Raw genomic sequence first — 25,290 nt, forward strand, 5'->3', positions numbered from 1 at the left:
AACAGGAAAATAATATTCTATTCATTTAAGATGGCTTGAGTATACCGTATTAAAAAGGCCTTCAGATCATAATAGTTTTTAAACTGGAGCTATCCATTATTCTACGATGTGGGTAGTCTTGCGTTTACATCACCTAATGGGTTAGCTTGCCATCTTGGCTTACTGATTGTCTCCTCACTACTGTCCAAGAGCCACGTAGATTCCAGCCAGCCTCAATTGCCCGTGGCCTTGCCCGGCTAAACACAACGTGGGAAAGTAGACCAGAGCCTTGATCTGGAGCTCATGAACCTTAGCAGAGGATCCTTTGACAAGTTCCCTCCCCTTCCCTCTGAACCACCTTTTTCACCTTGCTGTGAAACCAGAGGGTGGGACTAGTGTCTTCTGTCTTTGATATTCTACGATCTTGGAGAAATCTCCACCCTTCTCTTGGCCTGTTTTCCTATCCTTATGGAGTTGAATTCTATTTAAAAACCATTTATTAACTTCTACTGGTCCAAGCAATGTGTGCATGTATGTGAGGAGTGGTAATATTTACATACAATGTTTGGATAATACAAACTCCTTGGCTCCACGGGTAATTTGTATAAGTCTTGTAAATTATCTAAGCTTCCTTTCAGTTCTATGTCCTGTGATTTCCTAGGCCTTAAGCTCCATGAGGCCAGGGCTCATATATATTTTCTGCCAAAACACTGAGCTTTTTGGACAAATATGTGGTTTTTTGATTGAATTGACTTCAAGTCCAGCTCCCTCTCTGTGCCTCAGTTTCCTCAGCTGCAAAATGGGCTGGCCTTAGTAATTTTCTAAGCATCTTATCAGCTCTGAAATCTGTGGGTATGAAGAGCTTAGAGGACTGAGGCAGGGGTGAGAAATGAAAAAGGAGGATGCAGAGGGGTCACTAAGTGTCTTAATGAAAGAAAGGACAAGGCTTTCTAAACGGAAGGGTCTACTCTGGGATTCTGAGGATTCGGTGTTCTGGGAGGGAGGAAGAAAGCCTACCAGGACTATGAGGTGATGGTGGGTAGTGGTGGTCATGGTGGGCGCTGGTGGTGTGGGGGGGTGCTGGTGGTGGGTAGTGGTGGTGGTAGTGCTGGAGGTGGTGATGGTGCTGGCCGTGGGTGGCCTCCTGCCCTTTCTTTCTCCTCCCCTACCCACCCCTTCCGCAGGATTGGAGAAGAGGGAAGAAGGAGGAGGGAGAAGGGAAGAGGGAAGGAACGTTGCCAGGGCGACGGCTAGGCGGGAGATCCCTGACTGGTCATTACCTAGAGTATTAGTGGTAGGGGATAGCAGATAAGGGGAGGTGAGCACTGCAGGGGGTAGGGGCAAGGGGCGGGGGCGTAGCTAGGGCACCGCCTGCGGACATGAGAGAGGGCGAAGGGCAAGGGGAAGGGCCATTGCTAGGGCAGCTCCTGGGAGCAGGGAGCCGGCCACGAAGGGGGCGGGGCCGTAACTAGGGCACTCAGAGGTCAGGAGGCTGGGCCGTGATTCAGGAGGCGGGGCTGTCACTAGAATATCGTGGAGGTGGGGGGTGGGCCATGGGGCAGGAGATGGGGTATGGGGGAATAAAGAAGTTAGTTTTAGGGCACTGCCTTGGGTTGGGGTTTTTAGGGCTTTTCCACTGAGTGAGGCCGATACTAGGATGTTGCCATGGGGAACGGGGGAAGGAGCCATTATCGGGGGGGAGAAATGAGGAGGCAGGGAGTGGGGCCGTCTCTAGGACACCTCCTTGGAGGGTCAGGGAATGGGGGTTGTTAACCGGCGAGTCACGGGAGTAGGGGCGGAGTTTTTACTAGGACTTCGCTAATTTTAGGCCATCTTGGAGGGGAGGGCTAGGACCCAGGAAAGTTAATTGAGCAGAAGGCGGGACTATTACTAGGGGACCAGATTGTTTCAGGGGCGTCGCCATGGGAGGGCAAGGGACTGGGCAGGTAACCCGAACCCCACCAAGAGACAGAGCATAGACATTACCGGGCATTTCCAGGATGGAGGAAAGGGGCGGGGTCGTTACCAGCGCGTCGTCACGGGGGGAGGGGGCGGGGCCGATAAGGGGAACTGGAACGGGGAGGGGGATAGGGGCGGGGTCATTACGGGTGCCGCCATGACGGGGAAGTGGGGCGGAGCCAGACCGTTACTAAGGGGTCGCCATGGGGGGGAAGGGTGGGGCCGTTACTAGGGTGCCGCAGCAGGAGGATAAGGGGTAGGATAGTTCTCAGAGTGTCACCGCTGTTAGCGAAAGTCGCTCCCAGTTCTCTGACGGAGAGAAGGGGTTAGGGTGCGGATATTGTTGCTGGGGTTCTTTAGGGGAAGATGTGGGATCCTTGGCAAGGTCCGTAGAAGCCCTTTCCAAGGTTTCTCTTTGCGAGTATGAGCGAGACCATTTCTTCGGGCTTCCTTTAGAGGCCAGGGCTAGATCTTGATCCGAGAGTAGTCCTGAAGAGGGGAGAGTCTGATCAGCTTGTTGCTATAGAGAAAGAGCAAGTAGAGACAGCAATTTTGGGGAAACGGAGAGCAGAGTATTGTCTAGGAAGCTTCTAGGAAGGGAGAGTAGTGGAAGTGCAAGAGGGGCGTGGCCGTATTTGTTGCTATGGCGCCGCGTAGGCTTGGTTGGGAGGGGAAACGAAGAGCACGTAGTCTTCGTAGGTTGGGGCTTTCCTAGACGCCTATCGTTATGTCATCAAACGCGCGCCCTTTGTCGCAGGACTTAAACATCATCGCGGGGCGGGGGCTGTGAAGGGAGCGGGAGGGGGGCGGTGCCGCTGAGAAGTACGTCACGTGTCTCGGTTGCCTACGCGCCGCTGGGCCGTGGGAAGATGGCGGACGGGAAGGGAGACGCCGCTGCCTCTGGAGCCCCGGCCGGGGCCGGGTCGGGAGCCGGGGCCCGCAGCCGCCGCCCGGCATCGCCCGCGTTGGGGCCTCCGGGCCTCTGGTCGCGCCTGTGGCAGCTGGAGACTGAGCTTCGCGAGCAGGAAGTGTCGGAGGGCTCGTCGCGCGTCTACTGCCGGAGCTTCTGCCAGGTGAGGGGCTGATGGGCCCGCACCCCTCCGAGGCTGGGCCGCGGGGGCGCGGGCGGCCTCGAGGCCGGAGCTGGGCCGCCAGTCTGCGTGGGGTGGGCCAGACCAGGCCGGGGCTGGCCTGTGGAGTTTCGGGCTTCGGCGAGGGAAGGCCTGCCCCGGGAGAGGAAAGGCGCTCGGGAGCTCCCAGGGCGGGGGAAATCTCGCTTGGTATCGGTCGCGGGAGGCCTCGGGGGCCCTATTGTTGGTGTCCGATCTGGGCGAAGAGGGGAGCCTCCCCACGCGTGTTCCCCGCCCCACGATACCGTAGCATCTCACGGGGCGAGGGAGGGACCATCCTTTCCCCACCAACCCTCGTCCGACCCACACAGCCAAGATTGGGCAGTGCCCCCACCTGACTGGGTTTGCCCGAAGCGACACTTTCTTGTCCCTGTGGGGGATGCTGCCACACTTGGAGGAGATCGCTGCAGATCTCTGCTCTGGCAGGGCAGCGCCTTACGAAGCGATTTGGCTCGGTTCAAGGTGTCTGGTGTCTTAAATAAATGTCTTACCTTCCTCACTCTTCAGCTGACAGCAAGTCCTTGAAAGGTGGTCTATACATGTCTCATTAAGCGATTTTGGAACGAAATTTTTATTTGCGTTTTAAGGCATTCATTTAGCTCTCTTTTCCCTTGTGGTTTGAAATTACAGGGGGTGGAGGAATATAGACTAGTTTAGTAGCCATCCTGAGTCTTAGTTATTTAGTGGTTCTGAAAAGGTGGGCTTGGCTAAATTAGCTTTTTTCTGCATCTTGTTCTCAAATTTTCACTATTGTGGATGGTTAAACTACTTTGCAAATGTGCAGGAAGCTTTTCTTTTTGTCCCTGAAAGCCCCTTGAAAATTGAAGAGCTGTGCAAATATAAATTATTGTTGTGAATATTTTAATTCCTGCCGATTTCCTTCCCATCCTATAGCATAACTTTGAGCCACCTGTGCTGTAAGACTCCTGTGTGTTCTTAGATTGCAAACTTAATGCTGCTTTGTTTTTCTTAGAGTGCTAAGGGTTTAACTGAATAATCTGGGTTTTAAAAGTAAATTTTCCCAGAATTTTACATGTCATTTTTGGTTAATCTCTTTATGATTTTTCTCTATGAGTACAAATGCCAGATACTAAAAGTGCCAAAATCACTGAATGGTTATGAATTTTTTTACAGTTTCACTTTGCTGAATTCAAATTTTGTCCTCAAAGCACCTCCTTAAAAATTGTTTTTAATGGAATTCAACTCTTGATAATACCATTTGGGGTTTTCTTGGCAAAAATACTAATGTGGGTTGCTGTTTCCTACTTAATCACTTTTTACAGATGAGGAAACGGAGGCAAATAGGATGAAAAGATTTGCTCAGTGTCTCAAAGCTAGGAATTGTCTGAGGGTTAGATTTGAAGTAAGGAATATTCTTGCTGATTTCAGGCTGGAACTTATCTACACTGTACCACCCAACTGCCCCTAAAAAATACTTTAAAATGATTAGGGTTCTAGACCCTTTATTGGAAAGGGGTGTGTAAGATATTCTCATGCACTTAAAAAGTTTTTTCACATCTCTTGTTTTTACACTATCTTCATTTCCCAAAGTATCTCTCTTCACCTAGAAAGATATCCCCATTGACCCAGAATAAAGGGAAAGGAGCAATTATTCATCACATCAGTCCAGACTAGCCATATATAACATCCATAGGGCTCTCACCTTGGTAAAGGAACAGTAATACATTCTCGTATTTTTGGGGGGCAAGCTTGGCAATTATGATTATACAGGGTTCAGTTCCCTTTTTTTTTTTCATTTACATTGTGGCAGTAGTTGTCATTTTCCTTTTTCTGAGTATTTCACTTTGCATCAGTTATGTCTTCTCGTGCTTCTCTTGTATTTTTAATGTTTACTCTTGTGTACTTTAAAATAATGGTCTGCAATTATTCTCTACTCATATAATATACATATTTTTAGAATAAATGCACATTAGATTATAAGCTTTTGGAGGGTCAGGACAATGGTTATACTTTTGTATCTAGGTGCTTGGTAAATACATTTTTATCTTGCTTTGAACTTTTGGTACTACCACTTAGATATGTAAAGACATAACTTCATAATTTTTTTTTTCAATTTCACTTTAGTCAAGGACTCTTTTAAAATTCTTTTTTCATGAAAAATTTTAGATTACATTTAGAGTGACAACTAACATATTCAAGATAAGGTCTTATTCAGTTTTTATTATCCCAGAATTATATAAATTATGCAACAGGCAGATTTTTGTCTTAAAAGATTGCTTTCTAGAGGTCTAGATAAGGTGAACTATTTCTTTTCAGTATCAAAGTATTTCTTTGCTTCCATGAATAGAATGGGCGAAAAATAAAGTAGATTACGGAAAAAAAAAAACCCAGGAAGAATTTTGTTGTCATTTTTCTGGTGCTGGAGGTCTTTTGGATTCTAGATTGTCTGCATGCAGAAATATGAGTGTCCTGCCTGCCTTTAAAATATATTACTATAGATTTAAAATTTCTTGAAATCCTTTTCAAACTGTACGATATTAAACTTCTTTAGATATTTGATATGGGGAAAAAAAAGATATTTGATATAATCTGTGGTCCTGACAGGCACATATATAATAAGATGGAGATAGAATCCTTCTTCAACCCAGACTCTGATGCTTGATTTTCTCCCATTGCTCAGATTGCTTTCTCTTCTGCAGCATGTGAAAGGAGCAAGTTGGCATTTGGAAACACTGCAACTCATTGAAAAATAAATGAACATGTGGAAGAATATAGAAGCTCTTCATTTGGGAAAAGTTTCAATTTTCAAGAAGTTCTTAGAGATGAAAATGGAAAAAATAAAGCCTCAGGAACAGCAAAAACCAGCTGAAAATGATACAAGTTAGACAAAAGAGTGTAATTAGTGAATTTGGAGGTGCCCCCTTCCCCATTCTGCAATTTTGATAGCCCTTGAAAATTGCCTAGGGGTACTGTGTGAAGTGATTTGTCCAGTCATAAATTAATCAGTTGGAATTTGGTAAGCCCTAACTACCATATATATTAATCCCTGAGAGTATTTAGGCAGAAACCTGTTCCAGAACTCAGAAGCTCCCATTCTAATTGAGAGAACACCCTGCAAACAAATACACATTATAAATGGAAGATAATCCCAAAGAAATGGCCCATGGGTTAAAACACTGGGGAAAGTCCTCTTTTTTTTTGAAAGTGGATTCTGTGCTGAGTCTTGATGAAAATTAGAAGGTTGAGAGATAAGGAGGGAGAGCATTCCAGGTGTATGAATGAACCCATATAAGTCTGAGGTAAAGTTTAGAATAATCTTTCTGTTTGAGGTGTAAATCTCTTATCCATTACTTGCATCTCATAGGACACGACCTCATTGCACATATTATCCAATTTATTATTTACGCAAGCCAGTGTGACACTTTTTTTTTTTTTTTTTTTTTTTTTGGTAAAAGAAGGAAATAATACTTGTTCTGAAGAAACTCTCAGGTAAGGGGACTGGTCTAATGAAACATAATCAGAAATTATAGAACTGATACCCAAACTTGAATTTTTTGGCTCCAAATTCAGAACACACACGACTAAAAACATAGTAACCTATTTTTTTTTTTTTTTTTATTATAGTAGGAATAATTTTTACATTCTGTTTTTAAAAGTTTCTGTGCAGATTGATTAAAAATTAAGATGCTTCTTTTATTCTTTAAAAGCTCAGTTACTTATTGTCCTCTGTTAAAATAAAATAAAAAAAAGTAAATTTACTTGGTAATTAGCTATTGCCTGAGTAAAAACTATCCTTTAACATACCAAGTATAAATACAAACATACCAAATGCCCTAATATCCTTTGAATTCTGATTTAGGAAAGCAAATTTAATTTAAGTGTTATCATAATTAAATACCTACTAATATTCACACTTTTCATTCAAAGGTGAATAATGCTACATTCCCAGTCCTTGAGGAGTTTATACCAAGGGAAGAAAACATCATTATTATTATCATCACTAAATATAATAATGACTTTTTTGATCTAAAGCTGTGAAGTAGATATTACTGACATCATCCCTTTATTATAGATGAGGAAACTGAGACTCTGAGCAATTAGGTAAACTTGCCCTTCAAACCAGTCTTTTTTTTAGCTGTGCTGTTCTTATCAGGCTGAATGTCTTAAGAGCAAACACTTATGAGTTGGGTAAAGTCAGGAAAGCTTCATTAAGGCAGAGCAATTGATAATTGAAGGAGTTGACATTTGAAGAAAAGGAAGGGTTTTGATATTTTGCATTGAAAATGAAATCCTTTTGAAGTGAGAGGAGTGTTCGACATAAATTCTAAGGGTTTTGAGAAAGAGATATGAAGAAGTTAGAGATAAGTTTGCATTAGTTTGTCAGGAATATAGAATGTGAAAGGAATAATGTAATCAAATATGACTACAACACTATAGGGGAGCCAGACACCTTGAATACTAGGCTATAGATTTGACTTGAAAAACCTTTGATATTTTTTTTTTTCATTCCATTCATTTCCAAATACATCCTTTCTGAGTGAACTATCCTTTATTAGAAAAAAGATTTCTTAAAAGTAGCTTACCTAACCAACACCATAATAGTAAGGATACTCAGTATTTTATATCCATAGCTTCAGCAACTAAAGAAAAGAAGATAACTTTTTCACTCGAGCCAAACTTGTTTCTAATTATCCAGCATACTGTTTCCTTTATTTCTCTCCATTATTGGGTTTATCATTTTTCTAGTTCTGCTTTTTTCATTCTGCTTTAGTTCATATGTATCCCCATGATTTTCTGAATATTTGCCTTATTTATAGAGTAATGTTACTTCATTACTTGTTCCCCAATCATCTGTCACTGTTTTCAGTTCTTTGCTTCACAAAAAGTGATGCTGTGACTATTTTAGTATATATATATATATGTGGAACTTTTTTTTTAACCTTCTTAAAAAGTGTTTCTAGTAATGAGATCTTTTGAGGCAAAAGTTTTTAACATTTCTAGAAATTGTTTTCCATATTGATGATTGGATCAATTCACAGCTCCATCAACAGTGTATTAGTGTGTTTGTCTTTTTTTTTCAAGCTCTTCCCAAACATTGACTTACTTTCATCGTTGTCCATTTTTCAGACTTCTTTATTACTGAGATAAAACCTCAGAAGTTTTAATTTACATTTTTGTTAATAATTTGGACTAATCTTTCATATGAAAGTATGGAGTTATTTTAAGAACTATACTAAGCAGAAAAATGCTTTAAAAGTTTTTGCATATGTTCATTTCAGTTTTCTCTAAAATACTTTTCCCTTAAAAATTCTACTTTTCCCCCTGCATCTTTAAAATGTGTAGCAAATACATATCTGCCTTGGCATGTATTTTAAGGAATTTGTTTTAAAGTTTATGTTGTTAAAGGAAATAAGACTATGGATTTAAAATTCTTAGCAGACTGCTCTTAAAATTCTTTGAGGAGTTAGTTCCCTTTAACTTCCCTTCATCTTTTGTTTACAGGCTGCTGGTGCTAGTAATTTTCTGACTTTATCCATTGGGTACATATTTGCACATATTGAAACTTTTGGAAATTATTGCCATTCTCAGTAAGGAAAGGAGAAAAGTGGGTTTTGGATGCAAAGAATTGAAGGTATAGAAGAATAGGTGCTTAATGTTTGTCAGATTGTTGCTGGAATAAAGTGAAGGCAACAGATACCTGCATTAAATGTAGAGCTTTGGTCACGCATCTATCACATGCTTCTTTGTCCTGAAAGGTTATCAGTAGATGAAGATAGATAGAGTTGCTTCCAAGACACTCTGGCTTGTGCTTTTTTATAGTTTATACATGACTAAATTTTCATTTAGCATTTTGACCCTAAAGCCTAAGTTTGATATAGTACTTGTGTTCTCTCATGTACCTCATCTGAATTCTAATTATAGTTTTTAATCCCTGAAAGTTTGTCATTGTTCTGGAGCTAAGAGTTTGAAACCATTGGTGGTCTAGGTTTAGTTCCATTTTCTCCTTTGTCTTTATCTCTACTAGGAAACCTTAGGGACACCTTTCTTTATCCCTGCCACCTCTTGTTTCCTGTAAAACAGGGTGCTCATTTGTCACCCCAAGGCTTTTTTCAGCATTCTTATGCTGTAGTAGTTTGCTATAAAGTTGGTATTAGATTTCAGAGCTTGCTTACTTATGAATCTATTGCTTGAATGTCAAACTAATTAGTACAATAAAGCCTTGTTAATTTGGACAGGCCTAATAAGGACTTTGTGGCACTTGGGACATAATTTGGAACCTTATTATATAAAGTGAACCTATTGTGAATTTTAACTTTTAATTTAACTCAGTTTATTTATCAGTTATTAAAATATGTCCTTTGCTTGAGGCCCACAAGTTGTGTTTTTCAGTAACTTGGTTGTTTTCTCTTCCTCCCACAATTAATGCATTTTCAGTAGTAGAAAGTTTCAAAATGTTTATTTTTCTATAATCTTACAACAGTATCACCTTATAATCTTTAAATCTGGACAGTCTTGAAGCCCTCAGGAAGTGGTGTGCTATTACAGAAGATAAGCACCTTCATTAATTGTGGTTGGCACCTAAACTGAAAGTGAATGGAATATGTGGCACAATTAAATAATTGCTTATAACTATAAGCAATTTGTGAATTATATAGTATTTTCTAACTCTTGGGCCACACAGCTAAATCAGCTGGAGTATGTAAGATTTCTTTTGAGCTGTATCCTTTGCTTAGATTGAAACCGTGATAACTCTTCCATAACTTTACTAAATAGCTAATTCACTTTGCACCAGTCATTCCTGGGATTCTAAGCATCGGTTCTCTCATCTGCAAAATAGGGACTTAGTGCCTTCTTTAAGAGGGATCTCCTGAGCTGAAGCTGGTGAGAAAGTTAAGGATTCCTTTTTTTAAAATAGTATTTTATTTTTCCAAATGCAACAAAGGTAGTTTTAAACATTCATGTTTGCAAAAGCTTGTGTTCCAGGTTTTTCTCTCCCCAATCCCCCAAGACAGCAAGCAATCCTATATAGGTTAAACATTTGCAATTCTTCTAAACATTTGCATATTCATTATGATGCACACACCCCCAAAAAAATCAGATCAAAAGGGAAAAAAACACAAGACGGGGAAAAAAATCCAAGCCAAACAACCACCACCAAAAAAAAGGTGAAAGTACTATACTTTGATCCACATTCAGTCTCCATAGTTCTCTCTCTGGATGCAGATGACACTTTTCATCACAAGTCTATTGGAATTGCCTTGAATCACTTTATTATTGAAAAGAGCCAAGTCCATCACAATTGATCATCACATAATCTTGTTAGTGTCAGCTAGTGTAAGTCTCTCCAGGCCTCTGAATCATCTTGTTCATCATTTCTTGTAGAACAATAATATTCCATTACATTCATATATCATAACTTATTCAGCCATTCCCCAACCGAGGGGTATCTATCCGCTCAATTTCCTCTTCCTTTGTCACGACTAAAAGAACTGTTACAAACACTTTTACATATATGAGTCTTTTTCCCTCTTTTATGAACTCTTAGGGATACAGATCCAATAGAGAGATGCATGGTTTTATAGCCCTTTGGGCATAGTTCCAAATTACTCTTCAGGATGTTTGGGTCATTTCACCACTCCACCAACAATGTATTAGTGCCCCACTTTTCCCACATCTCTTCCAATATTTATGATTATCTTTTCTGTCATCTGGGCCAATTTGAGAGGTGTGAAGTGGTACCTTGGAGTTGTCTTAATTTGTATTTCTCTAATCAATAGTGATTTTTAGGGCACTTTCATATGACTAGAAATGAGAAAGCTAAGGATTCTGATAATAGCTAGCATTTATATAGTACTTTGAGGTTTACAAAACATTTTACAAATGAAACTTTACAATTTACAAATGTAAATGTTTACAGACATTTGTTTTCTCACCTCTCCTGTCAGTTGCTGTGGGTGCTATTATTAGCTCCATTTTACAGATCGGGAAACTAAAGCAGAGAGTTGAGTGACTTGGCCAGCATAACCAAGTGTGAGTGTTGGAGGTGAGAATCAAACACATTTTTGACTTCCAAGTTCAACATTCTACACTGTGATGCCAGGCATCTGTGGGAGAGCAAAGGTAGCTAGTGTATAATACAGGTATAGGAGTATGATGGCGTGCTTGTGTAAACAAATAGAGGCCAGGCTGAGTTTGGGGGGGGGGGGGAGGATTAATTAGAGGTAGGCCATTTTGGGTGAAAGTGAGAAAATACGAAGTAAATGTGGAAAGATAATCTATATCCACATTTTCAAGTTCTTTAAATGCTAAACTCTAATGAGTTTTTATTTCATTGTAGAAGTAATAGGGGGCCATTGATCTTGAACTTGGTATCATAGTTAATTTGTGATTTAGGAAGACCTTTTTGACATCTGTGTAGATGATGAATTGTAGGGAAGATACTGAATCCATAAAGGTCAATTAGGAACCTGCTCTTCAAGTCTGAGTGAAAAGTGGAAAAAGGTCTGAACTATAATGATGGCATTATGAGTAGAGAGGAGAGTTCAGGGCTTTTCCTCCATTAATTTTCTATTTATCCTGTATATAACATTGCATATGTATTTGTTTACATGTTGTCTATCCTGAGAGATTAAGAGCTTTTTGAGAACAGGACCTGTCTTTTGCTTCTTTTTGTATCCCCAATGCTTAGCACGGTGCCTGGCATATAGTATGTACTTATTAAATGCTTATTGACTGAGAAATGTTAAAAAAGTAGAATACATAAGACCAGACAAATGATTGAAACTATTATTAATTCTATCCACAATGTTTCTCAGAACTATGTATTCTGTGCTAATATTCCTGAATTATTATTTGCTATCTAGTGCATATTTCCACCTGAGTGTTCCATGGGCATTTTAAGCTCCGCATGTGCAAATTATGTCTCTTAACCCTCCCTTCTTTTTCTGTTCCTTTCACCCTTTCCCCATTGGAAACCAAATCAAACCAAATCATTCAAACAATTATTCTTAGTCAGGCTTAAAAAAAAAATAATCCCCACATTAGATATATTTAAAGATTTAAGTACTTTACCGTCACTCCCTTGTCTTCTCCCTGAAAGCCGAAAGTTGGAAGAAAAAAAAAAAGCCTAAGGTAATTTTTAAGTATTGCAGTGGATAGAAAAAGGACCTGACTTCAGGAAGATTCAGTTTAGATTCAGCCTTAGACATTTGCTGGCTGTTGATCTGGTAAAAGTTCACCAGTCTGTCTTAGTTTCTTCAACTTTAAGATAGGCATAATAGTATCTACTTCCCAAAGTTGTTATGAACATCAAATGAGATTTTTATAAAGTGCATAATGCCATGGATTAGCCTAAGTAAGTACTTAATAAATATGATCTCATATGATCTCACTGCAACTTTGGGAAATACAGGCTGTTAACTCCATTTTACTGATTAGGAAACTTAATAGGATATCCCTTATTCATAACTGTCCTTAAATGTAGGGACATTTTTGTTTTTATATCCACGGTGTCTGACATTTATAGGCATTTAATAAGTACTATTGAGTAAAGCGAATGGGAGGAAAGAATAAAGAATAATTCCAGTGTGAAATGGGGTGAAATTAATAATTCACAGATATAAAAATTTGCAGCATTTTTCACATATTTTATCTTGATTTTACATGTGAAGAAACTAAGGCTAAGTGAAATTGTGACTTGCTCAAGGGTCACACAGATAGCAGGCTTCTGAGATTAGATTTGAAAAAGACAGTAAGTGGTAAAATAATTGTAGATAGTGTTCTAAAGGCTGGGGCTACCAAAAAGACAAATACTGTACCTGCTTTCAAAGACCTCATATTTTTATGAGAGAGACAACATGCAAAAAATTGTCCTTAAAATTTATACAGTATATATGAGAGAAATCTCAGAGTTAAGGTGCTAGCAATGGGGAGATTGTGAGAAAGGAAAAGTCCTTTTGCAGAAGGTAGGACTCTGAGGTGTCTTGAAGGAAGACAGGAAGGTAAGAGGTGAGAATTCTGAGGATGTAAGAGAGCCAATGAAAAGGTATTGAATTAGGAAATGGATTTTTTTTTTTTAACTTGGAAAACAGTAAAATGTAAAAAACATTGGAAATGTTAAGAAGGGGGAATTTTAAAGGGCTTTAAATGCTAAACAAAATTTGATCTTGGAAGCCTTCATAAATGGGGATTGACAAATGAGGATGACAGCAAGCCTGGGAGACTGGGAAAAGTAGTAATGTCTTCCATAGCGATAGTGAAGTTAAAGTTGAGTGAGAGGGAGATAGATAATGAGTTCATCTTTTAGACATGACAAGTTTAAGTGGTCCACAGAATATGCTATTTGAGATGTCCAAAAGGATGTGTTGTAGGTTAGGGATAGATCCAGATCTGAGGGTCATCTATGTAGAGATATTAATTTAACCTTTGGGAACTGACTTGAATACCTGTACTATTTGCAATTATATAACCTATTAGTTTGTCTCCCTTTCTGATCGCTCCCCACTCCAGTTTATATTTCACTCAGCTGTTAAATTGATGTTTCTAAAGCCCAGAACCCTCTCCCACCAATGGCTCCCTGTTACTTCCAGCATCAGATATAAAGTCCTTTTTCATCTTTGTTAACACCTTACTCCCTGTAATCACTGATCTAGTGATAGTGTCTGCCATGTTGTTCCTTGCTCAAGAAATTGTTTTTGCCAACTCGATCCATTTTCAGTGACCACTCATTCCTCATTTCTGCCTTCCTGTTCTATCCACCTTAATTTTAGTGTCTTCTTTCTGAGACTTTCCCTCATTTTCTCCATGTATCCTTGATTTTACATAGTTTGAAGACAGATGGTTTTTTGCTTTTTGTTAATATAATGCGTGGTACCTAAGTAAGCTTGCTATTTGACTAGATCTTCTTGATTCCGTAATGCAGCATTTTATTCACTACTTTCATTTTGTACATGTTGATTTTGAAATGTCTTTGGAATGTTCAGAAAAGAGGTTTTTCTTTAGACAATTGAGTGTGGGAATTGGCTCTAAACAAGGAGATTATATTAGGTAAATATGGATTTGGGCGTCATCTGCATGGAGATTATAATTGAACTCATGGGAATTGATGAAATTATCAAGAGGGAGAGTGTAGAAAGTGAGAAGAGGGCTTACGACAGCCTGTGGATACCCAGTTTTCCAGTGGGGACTAATACATGATGATCTAGCAAACGATACTTGAGGAGCCATTGAATGGAGAATCAGGATAGTGCAATGTCTCTAAAGCTGAAGGAGCAAAGAATATGCAGGATGGTGAGCAGTATCAACTACTACAGAGAAGGATGAAGACTGAAAAGATGAGATAATACCAGTTTGAGATCACTGGTAATTTGGGGGAAATAATGGTAGAGATGGGAATGGAGATTGTAAAGACGTATAAGGTAAAGAGGATGGAAGACTTTGTCCAGTAATTTTTCTACTAATGAGAAGGTCAAGGTTCTTTGTTCTTAACTGATAGAGGAGACTGGAGACACATTAACGTCAAAGAAAGAGGTAGTAGGTAAATACAGAAAGATCTGAGATCCCAGAAAGGGATCCAAGAAGCAGGTGGGGCAAGTAAACTGAAGGAAACTGGAGGTGTACAAGTAACAGGGTTGACCTTGGCAAGGAGAAGGGCTATTTCTTCGTCTGACACTAGGACAAAGAGAAACAAAAAAGAAGGTGATGTAGAGAGGTTTTGAATGTGTTAACAGAGAAGAGAATGACCTCTGTTTTCATTAAAGTGGGCAAGTGTAGAAAGAGGGAGTGCTTGTGATGGAGGCTTGAGGGAAGAAGATGGATATAGAATGTTAAGAACTGAAAGAATTCCTTTTCACTCTTGACTCTTTTTTGGCAGAGAAATTGACAATAATAATAAACATCAACTATATTTAATGTTCTATATTAGGGGAGATAAGTTTAAAGTTCCTAAAGAAACAACATTTTAGAACCCCTTTGAAGAATTACTGAGGACAAAAAAAATCTATAGAATTTACAAAGTATCATCTCATTTTAATCTCAGAGTAACCTAAAGTAGAGGCAACCAATATTCTCATTTAACTGATGAGCAGATGGAAGTTGAATGACTTGTTTATTGTCCTGTAAAATACTCTGTGTTACAGATGAGATTGGAATCTTTGTTTCTGATTAGAATTCCAGTATTCTAGCCGTCATTAAGGAAATAGTAAACTAATTGATTAATTAAATAAATAAATGAAAGTAAAGTCAATATCCATTTCTTTTTGAGTTAGGCACAACTGTTTTACACTAGGTATTCCCACTTGCCTCAGGTAGACTATAATGAAACAGATTTCTGCAGTGCTTTGAAGTTTACTTACCTTGTGAGGGAGATAGTGAAAATGTTGACATCCTCATTTTAGAGTTTAGTACAGTGAGGTCTGAAGTAAGTGGACTAGCTACAACTAGAGGACATTAGAACCTTCCTCATTATAACTATCCTTAGGTTCATTAAAAAAAAAAATGTGCTTTTTAATTACCAGAAACATCAAGAAACTTTGTTTTGAGCATTTCCTGTTCAGAAAAGATCTTATTTGAAAAATAATTCCCAATGTAGTGATCTTGCTGACACTTTTCTTTGTTGAAATGTGAAATAGAAGACCATAGATTTAGATGAAATACACTATTTCACCAGATTTCTACAATGCAAATATTATTGTCTTTTTTATAAATGAGAAAAGTAAGACTTAGGTGGTGTTTTTCCCAAGGTGACATAGCTGACAAAGTGGAATAGCTAGGTTATATATACCTTGGTCTTTTTATATACCTTGTTCTTTTGATTTCATATCCAATTTTTTTTTTTTAATTTTCAGTTTCAAATTTTTTTCCTCCAGTCTTAACATCAGTTCTGCTCCATTCACTGAGAAGGCAAGAAGTGTTATAACCATTATACATATCCAGCCATGCAAAACACTTCTGTACTAAGCCTAATTTTGTGGTATGGGAGTAAGGAATAAGAAAAATATATTAAAAAAGAACTTCTTCAGTCTACATTGATTCTATTAGTTCTTTGTCTGGAAGTAGATAGCATTTTATATCATGAATCCTTTGGACTTGTGGTGGATTATTCTATTGATCATTACTAAGTCTTTTGTAGTTGATTGTCTTTATGGTATTGCTGTATTTGTATAGATAATTCTCTTGTATTTTTTCTCTCTTTGCATCAGTTCTTATAAGTTTTCTGAAGTTTTTCTGAAACTATCCTCTTTGTCATTTTTACAGCTCCATAGTTAGAATTGTATTTTAAGACATGGGACTTTTTTTCAGAGAAACTTGTTATAAATTTTTTCTTTTGTTTTCTGCTTTTTTCCTAATTTTGGATATTTTGATTGTGATTTGGACAATCAAAACTGTCCATTTTAATACCATGAACCTCTCGTCTTTTATTTGGTTGTGAACTCTTTTATCTGTTAGATTTGATAGATGATTTCTCCCATATTCCCCTAATTTGCTTGACGCTATTCTTTATATTTTTTAATTTCTTTGTCTTGATCTTTGACCATAGTCTTAACCATCCATTCCTATGGGTGAATTTTGTTAAAAAATTTTTCTACTTCTGTAAAGTAATCATTTGGTAGTTTGATTGGTGTGGTACTGAATAAGCTAATCTAGATAACATTATTTTCATTATGTTGGCTAAGCCTACCCAAGAGCAGTTTGTATTTTTCCAGTTAATTAAATGTTTTTATTTGTGTGAGGTATTTTATAACCGTGTTCACGTAGTTCTTAAATGTTTCTTGGCAAGTAGACCCCCAAGTATTTTATACTGTCTATATATATTTAAAACCTTTTCATTCCATGAATTCTTAACTGCGTTTTGTTGATAATGTACAGAAATGATAATTTGTGTGTGTATATTTTTATCCTATAAATTTGCTAAAGTAGTTTATTGTTTGGATTAGTTTTTTAGTTGATGATCTTTTTCAATTTATGTAATATTTTATTTTTTCTCAGTTACATTTAAAAACAATTTTTGACTGTCATTTTTAAAACTTTTGAATTCCAGATTCTCACCCTTCCCATTTCTTCACTCCCACCCCTATTGAAAAGAGAAGCAGTTCCACATAGATTATGCATGTGTAGTCATGCAAAATATTCCAAACAATACAAAAATTAAACCCGAATTTTTAGGTAAAATAGTCAGAAGAATACTTCAATCTGTATTCAGACACTATCAGTTCTTTCTCTGGGGATGGATAGCATTTTTCATCATGTCATTGACAACTGACCATCTTACAATATTGCTGTTATTTTGTATGCAGTACATTTCACTTTGTACTGGTTCATGGAAGTATTTTTTTTGCTGAGGCAATGAGGTTAAGTGACTTGCCCAGGTTCACACTGCTAGGAAGTGTTAAGTATCTTGAGATCAGATTTGAACTCTGGTCCTCCTGATTTCAGGGCTGGTGCTCTATCCACTATGCCACTGAGCTGCTCCTCATCATTTCTTAAAACACCATAGTATTGCATCATAGTCATACAACACAATTTGTCCAGCCTTTTCACAATTGATGGGCATTCCATAATTTCCAATTCTTTGCCCCTAGAAAATAGCTGCTATAAATATTGTGTGTGTGTATATATATATAGGGCCTTTTCCTTTTTGTTTTTTATGCGGATACAGACCTAGTAATGGCATTTTGTGAGCTATTAGCCAGTCTAATAGGTATGAGGCAGTACCTCAGAATTATTTTAATTTTCATTTCCCCAATCAATAGTGAATTGAGAGCATTTATTCATATTGCAATAGATAGCTTTGATGACTTCATCTGAAAACTGTTCATATATTTTGATTATCAATTTGAGAATAGCTTTTTAAAAAAATTTCAGTTCTTTGAGAAATGGTATTTTTATCAGAAAATCTTGATTCAAAATTTTCACTATTACTTTTGCTATTATTATTATTATACTATTAATAATTAACAACAGTATTATTATACTATTTTCTTTTTTCCCCACCCTGTTCCTCCTCAAAAGTATTTTGCTTCTGGGTACCTTAAATCTTCCCTTCCTTTTAACATTCCTTCCCCTCTTCTCTGATCCCCTTCCCTTCCAACTTTCCTGTAAAGTAAGATTTTTATAACCAATTGTGTATGTTATTCCTTTTTTAAGCCAGTTCTGATGATTAAAGTTAATTCCACTTTTCTTCCTTCCTCTTTCCCTTCACTGTAAAAAGCTCTTTTGCCTCTTTTTCTACCTTTCCCTTTCTCCTAGTATATTCTTCCCACCCTTTTGTTTTTTAGATATCGTTTCACATTCAACTCATGACTCACACTTGTGCCCTCTTGTCTATATATATATATGCCTCCTAACTGACCTAATAATGAAAAAATTGTTAGGAATTACAAGTGTCATCTTTCCATATAGGAATATAAACAATTTAACCTTATTAAGTCTCTTATGATTTGCCTTTCCTGTTTACCTTTTTATGCTTCTCTTGAGTCTTCTATTTTAAAGTAGATTTTTTATTCACCTCTGGTCTTTTTTTTTTTACTGAGGCAATTGGGGTTAAGTGACTTGCCCAGGGTCACACAGCTAGGAAGTATTAAGTTTCTGAGGCCAGATTTGAACTTGAATCCTCCTGATTTCAGGGTTGGTACTCTATTCACTGTGCTACCTAACTGCCCCTATCTCTGGTCTTTTCATCAAGAATTTTTGAAGATTTTTTATTTCATTAAATGTCCATTTTTTTCACTGACGGATCATAGTCAGTTTTGCTGAGTAGGTGATTCTTAGTTGTAGTTCTAGCTCCTTTGACTTTATTCCAAAGCCTCCAATCCTTTAATCTAGAAATTGCTAAATATTGTTATTCTGATTGTGGTTTCATTATACTTGAAATTTTCTTTCTTGATAATTATTTGAAAATACTTATATTTTCTCCTTTATTGGGGAGAGCTGGAATTTGGCCATAATATTTCTGGGAGTTTTCACCTGGGGAATCTCAGAAGGTAATGGTAGATTGTTTTAATTTCTTTCAACAATAGCACAAATCCCCTGAAGTTTGGGACAATACAATCTACACCCTGGAAGCAGAACTCTATTTTAACAAAGAGTTTAAAAATCTAGTACTAGTCTGGGAAAATGAGCAAGCAACAACAACAAAAATTCTGCCCATAGAAAGTTACTATGGTGTCAAGGAAGATCACAACCACCTACTCAGAAGATAACAGAGTCAAAGCTCCCAACATCCAAAATCTCCAAGAGCAATATGAACTGGTCTTAGGTGGAGAACACAAAAAGAATTTTGAAAATTAAAGTAAGAGAGGTAGAGGGCAAATTGGGAAGAGAAATGAGAATGGTGCAAGAAAATTACAAAAAAGGATTTGGCGGAAGAGTGGTCCTGCTGGGAGAATGAGATATCTGGAAGCATGATAACAGGATAGAGGTTTGGTCCTAGTAAAATGTACATATCTCCAGGCTAATTCCTCAAGTAGGGAGCCCTGGGGTTAGCAGGGTTGGGAAAGTAGCCTCAGCCCTAGCCATAGGAACTTTCATCTTTCACACAATGTGGGGAATCAGGTGTCTGAGGGGAAAGATTGAAGGAATCCTGCTGACAACGGATCCAGCTGTACTGCTGAGATGTGGCCGTGGGTGATTGCAGAAGTAGTGGGGCAGGAACACTACCAGTTGCTAGGATAGGCTTTGATTTTATGTTCTAGGCCAGAGGGGAGAACTGAAGGAGCATCTGAGGCCAGAGACCCCATTCTTCCATATTCTAGTATTAAAGATAATTATACCAATAATCTAAAACACAGCAAACCTCTCCTACCTCTTAAGTCAAATGATCACCTGCCCAAAAAGAATTCATACAAGAACCTAACAAAGACTTTATGCTGCACAAATGAGAAATTGAGGAAAAAAAAAAAAGAACAATCCAAGTAAAACAAGATTATGGAAAGAAAATTAACAAACTAGTAAAGGAGATCCAGAATCTTGAGGGGAAAAAATGACTCTTTGAAAACTAGAATTGGGCAAAGGGAAGGCAACAAAGTTATAAGAGACCAAGAAATAATAAAATATAAAGAATGAAAAAATAGAAGGAAATATGAGGCGCATCTCATAGCATAACCAATAGATCTGGAGAAAAAGTCAAGAAGAGAAAATTTGAGAATAAAGATATTACCAAAAAAAGAACTTTGACACAATAATACAAGAAATAATAAAGAAAATTTTCCTGAAGTAATAGAACAAAAAGAAAAAGTAGAAATAGAAAAAAAATCCATTGATCATCATCTGAAAGAGATCCTACAATAAAATCCTACAGGAATGTTATAGCCAAATTTCAAAAAAGGTACGAAACAAGAAATACAAACATAATAATGATCAGGAGTAGAATTGATTATTTAAAAAAAAAAAAAAAGTAAACTACACTATGCCAGCCATATTAGTTAATATTGCCTGACTATTTAAAATAACTGGATTGTATAAAGTTGGACTATTATTGTGGTGTAGGAAATCTGAAAGATCCTACAATGAAATCCTACAGGAATGTTATAGCCAAATTTCAAAAAAGGTAGGAAACAAGAAATACAAACATAATAATGATCAGGAGTAGAATTGATTATTAAAAAAAAAGTAAACTATACTATGTCAGCCATATTAGTTAATATTGCCAGTCTATTTAAAGTAACTGCATTGTATAAAGTTGGAATATTATTGTGGTGTAGGAAATGATGAGTTGGTGTATTTAGAAAAATATGGAAAGACTTGGAATGATGATGTTACTTTACCTATCTTCAGAGAAACAGGAAAAACAAATGTACAACCTTACATAGATGGATATTTGTGTATGATTATAGATGTTTGTGTCTATGGGTGTATACATGCATATGTATATACATTTAATGTATATGTGTATATCTTTGTTCAAATGTAGCCTGTTGGGAGAGGTGGGAGGAGGAAAGGGAAGGAAAAAAAGAATATAGTGAAAAGTGCACAATTATATGCTTTCTTGCAATGGAAATTTATTGTTTCATATTTTGAATCCTTATGTTCTTATACAGGACAATTTTTTTCCTTTTTCTTTTCCCTGATTTGTATATGTTTTAAATAAACAAATATGAAAAAAGACTGAAAAAATACTAATTTGAATTCAAGACTATGTTTGCTAAGGAGTCATCGGTGCCCAGTAATACTTTGATAGATGAATCTGATTTTATTTTTCTAATATAGTTTTAATATGCATTGCTTTATGAATCATGTTAGAGAAAAATCGGAGCAAAAGAGTACAACCATGGGAGAGAAGAAGTGAACATAGCATGGTAGATTTACATTCAGTCTCTTTGGTTCTTTTTCTGGATGCAATGGCATTTTCTGTCCAAAATCTATTGATATTCCTTTGGATCACTGAAACACTGTGAAGAACCATGTGTTTTCTTGCTGTTATTGTTACTATGTGTTCTGGTTCTGCTTGTTTCACTTAGCATCAGTTCCATGTAACTATTTCTAAGCTTTTCTAAAATCAGCTTGTTTATCATGTTTTGTAGAATAATAATATTCCATTACCATCATATACCACAACTTGTTCAGCCATTCCCCAATTGATGGGCATTTACTCATTTTCCAATTCTTTGCCTCCACAAAAAGAACTGCTATAAACATTTCTGCATATGTGGATCGTTTTCCTTGAGATTCAGATCCTGTATCAAAGGGTATGCAGTTTTATAGCCTTTTGGGCATAGTTCCAAATTGCTTTCCAGAATGTTAGATCATTTCACAACTCTACTGCAACAATGCATTAGTGGGTGGACGTTGATTCCTCTTCATCTTCATCTTAACACCATTTCTCATACTTGGGAAATTCAGTTTACATGTTGCTGTCTCCTCAAAAACCACATTGCTTTTCAGATCATCTTATTTCACCTCAGATAAATACATTCAGATCCCTTTATCTTTGATTTCATTATGTACAATTAAAAATAGAAACTTAATCAAGCTGTATTTAATTTATTTAACCTTTAATGTATTTAACCCTTTAGAGCTGGGGTCCTCAAATTATGGCCCACGGGCCAGATGCAGCAGCTGAGGACATTTATCCCCCTCACCCAGGGCTATGAAGTTTCTTTATTTAAAGGCCCACAAAACAAAGTTTTTGTTTTTACTATAGTCCAGCCCTCCAGCAGTCTGAGGAACAGTGAACTGGCCCCCTATTTAAAAAGTTTGAGGACCCCTGCTTTAGAGATTCCTTCTTGTAAACATCAGTCACAGCGCTTCTAGTAAAGAAACTTCTCTAAAAGTCAAGTTTTGGTCTTGTAATGACCTCCACCTATCACCCACTTTTTTGAAAAACTTGGTTAACCCAAAAGTCAAATCTCATTAAGTTGTTGTATTTAACACTTTTCCGTTAAAACTACTGCTGTTGCCTAGGAACTTTTGTATTGTAACTGGAAAGAGTGATCTTGGTTGTGCTTGTGGTTTTCACCAGGGGCTATTGTATTCTCAACTCTCACTGTGTCATCTATAGCCAATAAAGAGAAGCCCTACCATATGCCATACAATTTTGCCAAATGTTATCAAAGATCCTATCAACTCATTTAGGCTCTTTGCATTGGCTCTAACTCATCCTTGGAATGTACTCCTTCTTCACCTATGATCCCTCATTTCCTTCAAGGTAGAAGTTAAACACCTTCTACATGAATATTTTTTTGATTCTCTCCAGTTACTAGAACCTTCCCTCACTACCCAATATTTTAACTACTTTGTCCTTTTTTATTCTGTATGTATCAGAGGCAGGGCAGGTGGCACAGTAATATGAGTATTGGGCTTAGAATTGGGAAGACATCTTCAGGAGTTCAGATTGACCCCAGATACTTGCTAGCTATGTGACTTTAGTCAAATTACTTAACCCTGTTTGTTTCAGTTTCCTCATCAGAAATATGAGCTGGAGAAGGAAATGGCAAAGTCAAGTAAGTGTCTTTGTCAAGAAAATCTCAAATGGGGTCACAAAGAGTTGGACACAGCTGAACAACAAATAAATTTATATTAGAATATAAGTTCCTTCTAAAGAGGGATTGTTTCATTTTTTGTTTTTATCCCTATCTAATATGGTACCTGAAATATAGTAAGTACTTAATAAATGCTTGTTGATTGACTGAGCAGCATAGCATGCACATTATGTAACCTTTGTGAGTATACATGAGAGCTCTTATTCTTTCTTTTAATGGTCTTATCATTGCCCATAAATTTAAAAGAATGTCTATGTAAAAGATTCCTACATCTATATACCTAGCGCTCATCTCTTTTAAGGTCTGGTCCCTCATTTCCAACTACATTACCTCTCTCATTTTTCTTTTTCTGTCCTGCCACCCCCTCCCATCTTCCACAGCCACAACAATCAATTATTTTTCTTGTAAGCATTTCTCATATCTTTTTTTTCATTCACACCCCAAAAACATTAGGGTCAGACCTTCATTACCTCTCACTTGAATTATTGTCTATTAAATCACTCTCTGCAGTCAGGTTCTCCCCTCTCCAATCTGTCTTCCATACAGTTGCCAGAAATAAGTACAGGTCTTGCCATGTCACTCACCCTTCCTCAAGAACCTTTCTTAAGGTATCTAAATCCATCGGTTCTTTATCTAGAGATGGATAGCATTTTATATCATATGTCCTTTGGAGTTGTGATAGCTCATTATATTGACCAGAGTTATTAAGTTTTTCCACAGTTGATTACCTTTATAAAATGACTGTTGCTGTGTAAATTATGTTCCTGTATCTTTTCATTTCATTTTGCATCATGATGTTCATGTTTTTCCAATTTTTTCTGAAACCATCCCCTTCATTTCTTTCAGCACAATAGTATTCCACCACATTCATATACCACAACTTGTTTATTTGTTCTTTTTTTCCCCCACATTTTATTTTATTTTATTTAGTAACTTTTTATTGACAGAACCCATGACAGGGTAATTTTTTACATTATCCCTTGCACTCACTTCTGTTCTGATTTTTCCCCTCTCTCCCTCCACCCCCTTCCCCAGATGGCAAGCAGTCCTATACATGTTAAATATGTCACAGTATATGCTAGATACCATATATGTGTGCAGAACCGAGCAGTTCTCTTGTTGCACAGGGAGAATTGGATTCAGAAGGTAGAAATAACCCGGGAAGAAAAACAAAAATGCAAAGAGTTTACATTCATTTCCCAGTGTTCTTTTTTTGGGTGTAGCTGCTTCTGTCCATCCTTTATCAGTTGAAATTGAGTTAGATCTTCTCTTTGTCAAAGAGATCCACTTCTATCAGAATACATCCTCATATAGTATCGTGTGGTTCTGCTCATTTCACTTAGTATCATTTCATACAAGTCTCTCCAAGCCTCTCTATATTCATCCTGCTGGTCATTTCTTACAGTTGTTCATTTGTTCTATGATTGATTGATGTTCCCTTCAGTTCCAATTCTTTGCTACCCCAAAAAGAGGTGATAAAAATATTTTTATATGTATGTCCTTTTCTTTTTGATTCTGTCACCTTAGGATTAACCCTAATAATGGTATTGCTAAGTCAAAGTTTTGTAGTTCCTTAAAAGTACAGTTTTACATACCTTTGGGCATAGTTCCAAATTGTTCTGCATAGTGGTTTGAGTAGTTGGTAGCTCTACCAACAGTAGATTAATGTGCCTCTTTTTTCAGATCCCCTAACATTTGTCATTTTCCTTTTCTATCATTTAATTAGATGTTTTTGATAAACAAAACAAACTTTAAAAACTTGTGTCTGTGACAAAAATAAGATTGCTTTTAGGTTGCTTAAAGAATTGCTGAGTGTAAAAAAAGCATCATTTGGTAAGAAAAACCTTAATGCTGAATATAAGCCAAAAGAATCCTTTGTATTACTATTTGTTTATGATACAAAAGAAAAGAGTTGTTTATATGCTTTGTGATTGAGAAAATGACCTATTTTATATTTGTAAGTACATGAAGTAATATCAGTTAAAGGTGCTCATTTGTATGTTGAAAATGATGCTTGTAAGATTTGTTACTTCTTAAACTATATACAGCAATACCACATGAAGAGAAACTTTCAATATGATTATTTTTTTAAATGAAAGTGATAATAGTATAGGAGAATTGTTTTGTATTCTGCACTGATGCAACGTGGTTCTACTCTATGTGGTTTATTTTGCAGTTTGGATATATGCTTGATCAATAATTGCAATCTCTTAATTAGGTTGGCTGAGGAAAAAAGTATATACACTATAATGTGGAGAAAGAGGTGGGAGAAGTTTTTCAAGTTG

At 37.3% G+C, this 25,290-nt stretch overlaps 1 protein-coding gene across 1 annotated transcript in view; it reads left to right on the forward strand.

Moving 5' to 3' along the window:
- The first annotated feature begins 424 nt into the window (after positions 1 to 424).
- Positions 425 to 25,290, forward strand: part of RLF (RLF zinc finger) — a 98,685-nt gene continuing 73,819 nt past the window's right edge. Inside the window, exon 1 of the mRNA XM_051987772.1 lies at positions 425 to 3,011. Within this exon, the coding sequence (XP_051843732.1) occupies positions 2,808 to 3,011 (204 nt within the window). The 5' untranslated portion in view covers positions 425 to 2,807. The remainder of the gene's footprint in view (positions 3,012 to 25,290) is intronic.

The sequence above is a fragment of the Antechinus flavipes genome, chromosome 3 (genome assembly GCF_016432865.1).
Source record: "Antechinus flavipes isolate AdamAnt ecotype Samford, QLD, Australia chromosome 3, AdamAnt_v2, whole genome shotgun sequence".
Taxonomy (NCBI): domain Eukaryota; kingdom Metazoa; phylum Chordata; class Mammalia; order Dasyuromorphia; family Dasyuridae; genus Antechinus; species Antechinus flavipes.